A 12,612-nucleotide genomic window follows, 5' to 3' on the forward strand; every position below is an offset into this window, starting at 1 on the left:
ATGTAAACTACATTCTGCTAATGTGAGTGTCATGTGGTAACTAGTGCTCATTGGTTATTGTAAAGGACCAGTGTCACTGGTTAGTATGGGGATTGGTTAAGGTCACTGATACAGGTTATCTGAATCCAGGCTCCTGTCCCTTTAATGAGAGCATAGCCCCTTCTCTTCAGCGTCCCCGTTACCATGGAAACAGTGGACTGAACCATCTCTCACATGCCCTACGCGCCTCATGAGAATCCCACCGGGATCCCCCGTGTCCCTCCCACATTTATCATTGTCACATTAACGCAGCAGCACGCGCAGAAAAAGGAATATGTAAACATGCAGCCAAAGCAAACACCCCCCCCGCCCCGCCCCGCTTTCTTATTAGCGCAGTGACCATGCGCAGGGCTAGCACGTTCTCTGCGTGGTGACGTCACCGAGAGGACCCGCCCGATGCCCACCACGTGGTTCTTCTTTTCCCGCACTTTCTACTTGGCGGGAATGTTAAAATGGCCGCTTCTCCCTCAGGAATTTTCCACGTCACAGATACGCACGGACACCTCGCAGCTTGTCCCCACTAGATATTCTGCAGACTGAAGGCCTCTGAACAATAGCAGGGTTTAATTATATAGTTATGCACATGTCATGTAGGCATTGTTAGCCATTCACATTTTAATTACTATTATTTTTTTAGATATCACAGTCCAACAGTAAATGTAACTAGTTTAAAGTCTGTTACTTCCAACTTGGGGTAAGCTTTGAGGTGTTCTAATTTACCACAGTATTGTTCTAGATAGCGTTTAATTCATAATGTATGATCACTCCATAGCCACAGTATGTCATCATTTATTTCCTAGTGATTGGTTGGCAACAAAATGTTATTTTAATGGGAGAGTCCAAGCAGTGCCAATCTTTGCAAGGGAATCTCACTTGTTAGAAGGTAGTTTCACTGATTTAGTAGACAGTCTCTCATTAATGGTCATTATTAGACAGTCTCGCTCATTAGAAGGCAATCTCATTAATAGACAGTCTCACTCATTAGAAGGCAATAATCAGGTATTAGGCAATAATTAATAGTCATTAAAAGGCAATCTCATTAATAGACAGTCTTACTAATTGAGTCTCGCTTATTACACAGTCTGACTCAGAAGGTAGTCTCACTCACTGAAAGGAAATCTAAATCAGTAGAAGGCAGTCTCACTCACTAGAAGGAAATCTCAATCAGTAGAAGGCAGTCTCACTCACTAGAAGGAAATCTCAATCAGTAGAAGGCAGTCTCACTCACTAGAAGGAAATCTCAATCAGTAGAAGGCAGTCTCACTCACTAGAAGGAAATCTCAAATCAGTAGAAGGCAGTCTCACTTGTTGAAAGTCTCACCCAATAAATAGTAAGACCGTCTCACTTTGGGCCTCATGCAGAGAGCAGCGAATTTTAGAATTGGAGAGGGGGAAAAATTTTAGCTTTTTTGGAGAGTTTTTTTCTCCATATGCAGAAAGGGCAGAAAACTGCATTTACAAGCCTTTCTGCATATGGAGAGTTTCAACCAGCGCTATAAGCGCTGTTGAAACTAGTGGGGAAAAAATCGCGTTTTTTTTTTTTTTCCCTCCACCGGCCGCGGAGCGCCAGCTGCTTGGTGGAGAGGAAAAATGTTGAAAATCGCGCCATTTTTTTGGCGCGAACAGCCACTAGATGGCGATCGCGGCTTTCTGCATACGGCAGGAAAAAAAACTGGAGAGATTAGAAACTCTCCAGCCGCGCGGCGAATTTCAAGGGAAAAAAAAATGGCGCTTTTTTCAAATCTCGCCATTTTCGGCTGTTTTTAGCGCGATTTTCGCCGGAAAATGGCGAGATTTCTATTAGCGCTGTTCTCTGCATGAGGCCCTTAGTAGGCAGTCTCACCCAATAGACAGTCTCACTCATTACTAGATAATCACACTCGTTGAAAGACCATCTAATTTATAGTAGAACAGTCTCACTCATTATTAGATAGTCTAAGGCTGCGCTTAAAGTGCCAGCGACATCGGTGTCGCGGCAAAACAAGTGCATTGTCGCTGTCGCTTATAGTGCACGCGACGAAGCGACAGTGCTACCAGGAATCTGGTAGTCACTGATATTTGATTTTTTCGTCGACGGTCTCCCCTTGCGGCCAATCGGGAGCTTCTCCGTGCCTCTGCCCTCCCCTTTATGACGTCAGCCAGCGACGTCGCCTAAACTTCAAATACAACTAATCGCAGTGGCGACGGTGACGTCATCGGTCGCTGTCGCTGGCTGTATAAGTGCAGCCTAAGGCTGCGTCCCCGCTAGCGCTGAGCGGGCGGCGCTTGGCGAGGTAACTTGCATATATATATATATGCAAGTCCCTGCTCACGCGATGCACGTGCACACACACTCACCGCCTCTCAGGTAAATACATTTTTTATACTTACCAGCACGCTCAGATTCCACCGCCACGCCCCCTCCCGTCGCAAACGTTCCCTCAGATCGCGGAGTAGCGCTGTGCACACACCGCCCCCCCTGCCGGGCGCGTGTGCCACAGTGCTGACTGGGGACTCAGACTTAGGCTGCGGTCCCAGTGACTGTGCGCACAAGCACCGGCCCCCCAGTCACTCAGGGCCGAGTACATGCGTCGGCGCACATTCAGCAGCCGCGCTGTACTTCAAGATACCACACACACAGAGAAATTGTGTGTGGAACTTGCGACGAAGCCGTGGCCACGCCCCCCGCCATTGGTTCAGCCAATAAGGGTGAACCAGCAGCGTGAGGTCATGGCCACACCCCGCCAAACCCCCCCCGCCACGCCCCCTCCCGTCGCAACCTCTCCCTCCCAGGACCGCGGGGGCGGGTGCAGCGCTGTGCACGCGCCGCCCCCCCAACGGGCACGTGTGCACTGGGACCGCAGCCTTCCCAGGTTTTAAGCCCGCACCTCCCCACTTCCCAAGTGAGTAGGTCCTTTCAGTCTACTGGATATAGATCCAATGTGGTCTTTCTCCCTCCTAATAGAGGTAAATGAGAATTTTAATCCTAATAGAGGTATATTAGTATTTTATCTGGTAGTGTTAGGACTTGCGAACAGGGTCTGCCTTGTTGTGGCTCGCAAGCTTACAACGGTTTGGCCAAAGGGTTAAACTAAATTACCCCTTTTCAAGAGAATATACAAGTATTTAACTGTGTATTTTTGTCATGTTGGATGTAGCATTGGGCTTCTCTGTCGTCTCTTGTGCTGACCGCGCCAAGCAGCAGTGTGGACTAAGTCTGCGGCCAGGGTGGAGCGAACCGCTTGGTGCAATCAGAGTGATTACCTCATTGATTTGGCTGCTCGCTAATGCGTCACGTCAGCTCTGTGACGTCATGGCTGCGCCTCCACCCTCCGCGCGCGTAACTAGCTAGCCAGAAATCGCCCGACCAAGCAGAGCGCATGACGTCACGGCGCTCATGCGCCAGCGCGCCTCCTCCCAGCCTGGCCGCAGCCTTATCTAATACACAGTGACATTTTCATCCCGCGCCTCTTTGCATCACCGTATCAAGGTCCAGTACCAAAGTCTCCCCCAACACCGCCACACTGACCACTGGGTTTCGCCATGTTAAGAATAATTCGGACATATCGTGGGTGCTGTGTCATTATTTTTTCACAGCAGATAACTTGGTGATCATCATGAAATCGGCCGATGACCAGGTAGTGGAGGAGGAAGTTGGATTCCATGAGGATGAGGTATATATCGATATCAATCAGCGCTCTTTCCCTAATAATAGTAACCCCCCCCTAGCAGGAAAGAATAAAGAATTATTCTGCTATCAATTCCATGTAAAATCCCTTATAATAACTTCATCATTTAACTGAGCAAACAGACCTTCAATATTGTGATTTTGTTTTTTGTAAACCCCTGCAGTAAGGGGTTACCAAAAATAATAGATACATTACTGCCAATAAAGGATTAAAATGGGAAAAATAGAGTCAACATAGGGGAGAAAGAAGCAAAATATACAGTGATTTACAATGGCTTTTCATGGTATAATATTCTTTCTGTATCACCATTTTAGGAATCCTTTTTCCAGGATATTGATATGTTACAGAAGCATGGGATTGTGAGTATAAATAGCACTTAACATACATATGAAGGTAACTGTCCTTTGCCCTAGGAGACATTGAACCACCTGGCAGATTATATATATATATATATATATATATATATATATATATATATATATATATATATATATATATATATATATATAAACAATTACAAGAAAAAGAAAAGCATCCCAACTCAGCACTCAAGTATACTCAGAACAAATATCAAAGAAAATTATGATTTATTTAACAGCACAAATAATCAAACATAAAATACAAACAATATTAAAACAAACCCTGACATCCTCCTGTGATAGAATATGTATCAGACAGGGGAAATCCCCTATGAAGATACTGATGGACCCCTAATACCCAAGGCAAGGGAAAAAAGCCTATAAGCACAAAATATATGTAGAACAAGGGGTGAACCTACAAGGCCGGCCTCACCCCTAGTAAATATAAAACCACACAGCAAGCATAGATAACACATGCACCAAATTGCCTAATACATGCTGATGTCAAATACATATATTATATACATACAACGTAAATGCAGTTGGTATAATCAAGGCAAACCAGGCACAGTACCAAAAAGAGACTGTTACTATGGGATCAACAATGGTTAACAGTTCACATCAGTTACCATAGTCCATGAGACCATCCATGCCACACTGTGATAGTAAAATGTCCAAAGGGTAAAGATCTGCCAATTGAGGGGTCCATCCGCAGAGGAGTCAGGAATACAAACGACCCAACACGTGTTTCACCTCCGCTTCATCGGGGGGCTTAAAATATATATATATATATGATATTGCCAGATGGTGTATCCGGAAAGGAGAGACAGCACGCAGCAAGTAGATGAAACAACTGTATTGATGTTAAAACAAGGCACTGCAGCTAAACGTGACCTTCCTCAGGGATGTGCAATGAAAGAGTGCCAGTGAACATACATATATACCCAATCTAATTAAACATAATCAGACTCACCCGTGTAGGACCAAAAAACGCGAAGACAAACGTGGGGTGTCCGTGACACGCAATCTGACCGTGGAACGCACCGCCATCTTGGACAGCCTTCTGACTTAGCTGTGTAGGCAATGATGTACCCTCTCCTGTGATGACGCGTCTGCTAGCGACCCCGGCGCGTAATGCCACGCCGCATGTCTATCTAGCGCCTGCGCATCAGGGACAGAGGCAGTACAGAGCCTTACACTTCACAAAAATGACTGCGCATGCGTGGCCGTGCCTTGCTGTAGCTCCCAGAGGCGTAACGTGGCCCAATGTATCCCTATGTTGCAAGGCAACGCGGGCATGGGTCATGCACACAATGGGTGCAGCAGACTGTCACTAACCCCATATGGCTATAAGCAATGTAATAACATGCCAAAAACATGATAATGATAAATCCTAATCCATTGTACTCCCTTTATTGGGAACAAGGTGTACCCAGGGCGGGGGAATAAAGAGTGTAATATAAACACTCAGGCATGGCTAGTCAAACAGTGAAGTAATCGTGTCAAACATCATGACAACCACATCACATATCTTAATATATAAAATCGAATGGTTGGTACTAGCTTGCGGTGAATCTGATTGGTCCTCAGCCTCTGGCCAATCAGATTGGTGTGTCTGACGTCACCCAACTGCACACACACACACACACACCTCTCCCTCCCCCCATATCACACTCACCTCCCTCCACTCACCTCCCCGGTGCTCCACTCACTCCCTCCACTCACTCCCCTCCCGGCGCTCCAACTCACCTCCTCACGCTCCACTCACCTCCCTCCCTCGTGCTCCACTCACCTCCCTTCTGGCGCTCCACTCACCTCCCTCCACTCATCTCCCTCCTGGCGCCCCACTCACCTCCCTCCCGGCACCCCACTCACCTCCCTCCCGGCGCCCCACTCACCTCCCTCCCGGCGCTCCACTCACCTCCCTCCCGGCGCTCCACTCACCTCCTTCCCGGCGCCCCACTCACCTCCCTCCCGGGGCCCCACTCACCTCCCTCCGGCGCCCCACTCACCTCCCTCCCGGCGCCCCACTAACCTCCCTCCCGGCGCCCCACTCACCTCCCTCCCGGCGCTCCACTCACCTCCCTCCCGGTGCCCCACTCACCTCCCTCCCGGCGCCCACTCACCTCCCTCCCGGCGCCCCACTCACCTCCCTCCCGGTGCCCCACTCACCTCCCTCCCGGCGCCCCACTCACCTCCCTCGCGCCCCACTCACCTCCCTCCCTCGCGCTTCACTCACCTCCCTCCCGGTGCCCCACTCACCTCCCTCCTGGCGCTCCACTCACCTCCCTCCGGCGCCCCACTCACCTCCCTCCCGGCGCCCACTCACCTCCCTCCCGGCGCCCCCACTCACCTCCCTCCCGGCGCCCCACTCACCTCCCTCCCGGTGCCCCACTCACCTCCCTCCCGGTGCTCCACTCACCTCCTCCACTCATCTCCCTCCCGGCGCCCCACTCACCTCCCTCCCGGCGCCCCACTCACCTCCCGGCGGGGACAGGCAGCTGCCACGCGGCGCCTAAGATGGCGGCGCCCGGAGGACCCCTTCCTCCCTCGCGGAGTAACTAAGATGGCGGCCGAAGGAGAGGAGAGGTGTGTGTGTGACACTGTGTGTGTGTGACACTGTGTGTGTGTGTGTGTGTGTGTGTGACACTGTGTGTGTGTGTGTGACACTGTGTGGTGGGGGACACTGTATGTGTGGGTGGGGGACACTGTGTGTGAGGGTGGGGGACACTGTGTGTGGGTGGGGGACACTGTGTGTGGGTGGGGACACTGTGTGTGGGTGGGGGACACTGTGTGTGTGTGTGTGTGGGACACTGTGTGTGGTGTGTGTGTGTGTGTCAGACACTGTAGGGTGGGAACCGGAGCTACGCATGGGGGGGGGGGGTGGGCGGGCAGGAGCCGACAAACATACAGGGGAGTGGAGAGGAGGGACCTGGAAATTTAAGCAACCCACCCCCCCCTCCTGTCCACTCCCCCCCCTCCTGTCCACTCCCCCCCTCCTGTCCACTGTCACCCTCCCCTCCTGTCCACTGTCACCCCCCCTCCTGTCCACTGTCACCCACCCCTCCTGTCCACTGTCACCACCCCCTCCTGTCCACTGTCCCGTCCCCCTCCTGTCCACTGTCACCCTCCCCTCCTGTCCACTGTCACCTCCCCTCCTGACCACTGTCACCCTCCCCTCCTGTCTACTATCACCCCCCCTCCTGTCCACTGTCACCACCCCCTCCTGTCCACTGTCACCACCCCCTCCTGTCCACTGTCCCGTCCCCCTCCTGTCCACTGTCCCGTCCCCCTCCTGTCCACTGTCCCGTCCCCCTCCTGTCCACTGTCGTCCCGTCCCCTCCTGTCCACTGTCGTCCCGTCCCCTCCTGTCACTGTCGTCCTGTCCACTGTCGTCCCGTCCCCTCCTGTCCACTGTCGTCCTGTCCCCTCCTGTCCACTGTCGTCCCGTCCCCTCCTGTCCACTGTCGTCCCGTCCCCTCCTGCCCACTGTCGTCCCGTCCCCTCCTGTCCACTGTCGTCCCGTCCCCTCCTGTCCACTGTCGTCCCGTCCCCTCCTGTCCACTGTCCCCCGTCCCCTCCTGTCCACTGTCCCCGTCCCCTCCTGTCCACTGTACCCGTCCCCTCCTCTCCACTGTCCCGTCCCCTCTCCATGTACCCGTCCCCTCCTCTCACTGTCCCCTCCTCTCCACTGTCCCCGTCCCCTCCTCTCCACTCTCCCCGTCCCCTCCTCTCCACTGTCCCCGTCCCCTCCTCTCCACTGTCCCTTCCTCCCCACTGTCCCCGTCCCTCCTCTCCACTGTCCCCGTCCCCTCCTCCCACTGTCCCCGTCCCCTCCTGTCCACTGTCCCCCTCCTGTCCACTGTCCCCGTCCCCTCCTGTCCACCGTCCCCTCCTGTCCACTGTGTCCCCCCCTCCTGTCCACTGTGTCCCCCCCTCCTGTCCACTGTCCCCGTCCCCTCCTGTCCACTGTGCCCCCCCTCCTGTCCACTGTGTCCCCCCCTCCTGTCCACTGTGTCCCCCCCTCCTGTCCACTGTGTCCCCCCGCTCCTGTCCACTGTGTCCCCTCCCTCTCCTTTCCCCCACTCCCCTCCCACTCCTGTCCACTGTGTCCCCCCCTCCTGTCCACTGTGTCCCCCTCCCCCTCCCTCCCTCTCCTTCCCCCCCTCCCCTCCCCCTCCTTTCCCCCCCCTCCCCCTCCTTTCCCCCCCCCTCCCCCTCCTTCCCCCCCCCCTCCCTCCCCTCCACCCCCCATTCCCCCCCTCCTTTTCCCTCCTCCACTCCCCCTCCTTTTCCCCCCCTCCCCTCCCCCTCCTTTTCCTCCCTCCCTCCTTTCCCCCCCTCCACCCCCCTTTCCCCCCCTCCACCCCCCTTTCCCCCCTCCCCTCCCCTTCCCCCCCCCTCCCCTCCACCCCCTTTTCCCCCCCTCCCCTCCACCCCCCTTTTCCCCCCTCCCCTCTACCCCCCTTTCCCCACCCCCTCCCCTCCACCCCCCTTTCCCCCCTCCCCTCCTTTTCCCCCCTCCCCTCCTTTCCCCCCCTCCCCTTCTTTTCCCCCATCCCCTCCACCCCCCTTTTCCCCCCTCCCTCCACCCCCCTTTCCCCTCCTCCCCTCCACCCCCCTTTTCCCCCCCTCCCCTCCTTTTCCCCCCTCCCCTCCTTTCCCCCCCCTCCCCTCCTTGTCCCTTTTCCCCCCCTCCCCTCCACCCCCTTTCCCCCCTCCCTCTACCCCCCTTTCCCCCCCTCCCCTCCACCCCCCTCGCCTCCCCCTCCTTTTCCCCCCCTCCCCTCCCCCTCCTTTTCCCCCCTCCTTTCCCCCCCCTCCCCTCCACCCCCTTTCCCCCCCCTCCCCTCCTTTTCCCCCCTCCCCTCCTTTTCCCCCTCCCCTCCTTTTCCCCCATCCCCTACACCCCCCTTTCCCCCCCCTCCCCTCCACCCCCTTTTCCCCCCTCCCCTCCACCCCCCTTTCCATCCACCTGTAGAGTTGACCATAGGAGAAAGAAGAAGCAGGCAGCGTACTGCCAAAACAGCAGGAGGAGGCTCAAGGGTTAAAAATTGAAAAACCGTTATGATCCCATTATGGAATAAAGTTTTTGAAGTGAAACTTCCTTAGTGGCACCTCATTCAAACTAGGGCAAAAAAGAATTGTGGAGACAGAATGAAACGGATGTGACGTCAGTGCTGGCAGTTGAGGCCGGGCTGTGTTCTGGCTCAGCCCGACCCCAACACTGACATCACACCCGCTCCACAAATCAGATGCGGCGGCCGGCGGCGATAGCCGCCGGCGCCGCTCCTAATGGCCCCCGCTCCCCCCACACGGCCGCAGACATATGCGGCGGCGGCATCGCCGGCGCCGCTCCTAACGCTACTATACGTCCCAGTGACGTCAGGCGCTGGTGGGGGAACTCCGTCAGCTGTCTGAAGCTGCTCCGGTCCCACCGCTGTTATTCCTCTTATGTCAGAAGCATACAGGACTCCTCTGTCACCCTGCAAGTCCCCCTGCCCCCGGAGCAAACACTCATGCCCCGGCTTTGCACTCCTCTGTCACCCTGCAAGTCCCCCTGCCCCCGGAGCAAACACACTCAAACACACTGACACAAACAAACACACATAATTACATACACATACCTCCGCAGGTGGGCTTGCTGCCACAGGATACACGGGCTGGAGAGTCCTCTGCCGCGGGGCTGGACACTCCTCTGCCGCCGGGCGGGAGACTCCTCTGCCGCGGGGCGGGAGGACTCCTCTGCGGCGCCGTTCCCCGCCCCACTGCCATGCCGCGCGCCACGCATGCGCAGAAGCGGCTGGCAGCGGCGCCTGGGAATAGGGTGGTTTGAGCGCGCCGCCGGGGGGGGGTGGGGAAGGGGGGAGCTTGAGCGCGCCGCCGGGGGGGGAGCTGAGCGCGCCGCCGGGGGGGGAGCTTGAGCGCGCCGCCGGGGGGGGAGCTTGAGCGCGCCGCCGGGTTGTGGGGAAGGGGGGAGCTTGAGCGCGCCGCCGGGTTGTGGGGAAGGGGGGAGCTTGAGCGCGCCGCCGGGTTGTGGGGAAGGGGGAGCTTGAGCGCGCCACCGGGTTGTGGGGAAGGGGGGAGCTTGAGCGTGCCGCCGGGGGGTGGGGAAGGGGGGAGCTTGAGCGCGCCGCCGGGGGTGGGGGGGTATCTGCTCACAAGACTTCAGACTGAGCCCCCCGGGTCCGCAGCTCCGTCGGGGGTGGGGGGAGTCAGGAGAGAGGGGGCAGGACACAGACAGAGAGACATACGGTACACACAGAGAGATACACATACACTGACAGACACACACACACTGACAGACACGCACACACTGACATACACACATTGACTGACACACACATTGACTGACACATACACACAATGACACACACACACTTACTCTGACGCACACACACACACTGACTGACACACACCCACACACACTTACTCTGACGCACGCGCACACACTCTGACGCACGCGCACACACTCTGACGCACGCGCACACACTGACGCACGCACGCGCACACACTGACGCACGCACGCGCACACTCTGACACACACTGACACACGCACGCACACCCCAGTGATGTACCGAACACCGCCCCTGAATGATGTGCCTATACCTTCCCCCCCACTGTGAGCTCCCCCACCCGCTCAACATTCATGATGCTGGTACTGCTGCCAATAAACACATACACACACACTGACGCATGCACACTTTGACGCACGCGCACGCACACTGACTGTCACACATACGCACACACACTGACTGACACACATACACTCACTGACCGACACAGAGAGACATTCACACAACACAGAGAGAGAGAGACATACACTCACACACACACACACACACACACACACACACACACACACACACACACACACACACACACACACACACACACACACACACACACACACACACACACACAAAATGACTGACACAAATACACACACTGACCGGTACAGATACATACATTGACCGGCACAGATACATACACTGACTGACACACACACACACACAAACAAACACATACATACTCACTGACTGACACACTGACACGTGTGCCGAGCACGCGCGTTATAAGTCAATTTCTGTGACAAAAGTCAATGAAGTTTCACTTACTATGCGCGTGCACAGCACACACAGCTTTTTTTCAATTTTTAACCCTTGAGCCTCCTCCTGCTGTTTTGGCAGTGCGCTGCCTGCTTCTTCTTTCTCCTGTGATATAGAATAAGGCCCTTAGACTTGATAAGACCCACTCATTTTCTTTGGTACTTCCTACCCCATATAGGGCAGAGGCAGACCACTCCAGTCCTTAAGGGCCACCAAAATGTCAGGTTTTAAGGATATCCCTGCTTCAGCACAGGTGCCATTCAGTGGCTCAATAAGAATGACTAAGCCACTGATTGAGCCACGTGTGCTGAAGCAGGGATATCCCTAAAACCTGGCCTGTTGGTGGCCCTTGAGGACTGTAGTTGGCCTCACCTGGTATAGGGTCTCCTTTTATCTACCCCAAGAATTCTTGAATTATCTGACTGTATTTCCCCATCGCCACATTTCCCTAAAGGCAGTTCCATGTATCTACACCACTGTCAGTACAACAACAAAAATACTTTCTCGCTGAGTTAGGCCTCGGTCCCGCTGCGCTCGTTGGCGCGGGCGGCAATGTCGCGAGTTCCCCACCAGCAGGGGAATCCTCGCGAGCCGGTCCCGGTCCCCCCTGGCGGCACAGAACACTACACGCTGTAGCGCGTCAGCCGCTGGAGACACAAGAGAATGGTGTTTCCTAGCGTTGACGCGTGACGTGTGTGGCTGTGAGCCAATGGGGAGGGGAGGCTTCGGGAGGAGGAGAGGCTTCGGGGAGCGGGGAGGAGTGTGGAGTGAAAGCAGGTGAGTGCCTTTCTCTGTGTGTGTGTCTGAGTGCGTGCCTGTCTGTGTGTGTATGTGTCTGAGTGCGTGAGTGCCTGTCTGTGTGTGTGTGTGCCCGAGTGCCTGCCTCTGTCTGTGTGTGTGTGTGTGTATGAGTGCGTGAGTGCCTGCCTGTGTGTGCGCGTGTGTGTGTGTATGAGTGCGTGAGTGCCTGCCTGTGTGTGTGTGTGCGCGTGTATGAATGAGTGCCTGCGTGTGTGTGTTTAAACTTACCTTCCAGCTCCAGCCCGAGTCCGTGGAGGGAGGGGGGAGAGTAGCGGGTCCCTCCGCTCAAGCCACGCCCCCCCTCCCTGTCAAACCGCCCACCTCCCGCCCACCTCCCGATCAAACCTCCCACCTCCCGCCCACCTCCCGCTCCGGCTCCCGCTCCCTACAGACCGCAGATCGCGGTCTGTGTATCTCAGCGCACCGCCTGTCAGCAGCGCAGGTGCGCTGACTCTGGGAGCGGGGCCTTAGCCTTAACTGCCCCGAATTTCAAAGCAAGGCCCCTGTGGCGGTAGGGAGGGTTTGGCCCGGGGTTAACGGGGTTACCCCCCAAGGGCCCCCCTCTAACGTCGCCAGGGAGACAAGGGGTTAACTGGGCTGAGGCCCAGAAATGTGATTTTACCCTTGTTATAACCT

The 12,612-nt window shown here is 55.5% G+C and overlaps 1 protein-coding gene across 1 annotated transcript in view; it reads left to right on the forward strand.

The window, feature by feature from the left end:
- Window positions 1–777: 777 nt before the first annotated feature.
- The window catches only part of DMC1 (DNA meiotic recombinase 1), a 45,689-nt gene continuing 33,854 nt past the window's right edge, over window positions 778–12,612 (forward strand). The window contains exons 1-3 of the mRNA XM_075573850.1: window positions 778–922; window positions 3,616–3,692; window positions 4,022–4,066. Of these exons, the coding sequence (XP_075429965.1) occupies window positions 793–922; window positions 3,616–3,692; window positions 4,022–4,066 (252 nt within the window). The 5' untranslated portion in view covers window positions 778–792. The remainder of the gene's footprint in view (window positions 923–3,615; window positions 3,693–4,021; window positions 4,067–12,612) is intronic.

This window comes from Ascaphus truei, chromosome 17 (genome assembly GCF_040206685.1).
Source record: "Ascaphus truei isolate aAscTru1 chromosome 17, aAscTru1.hap1, whole genome shotgun sequence".
NCBI lineage: Eukaryota > Metazoa > Chordata > Amphibia > Anura > Ascaphidae > Ascaphus > Ascaphus truei.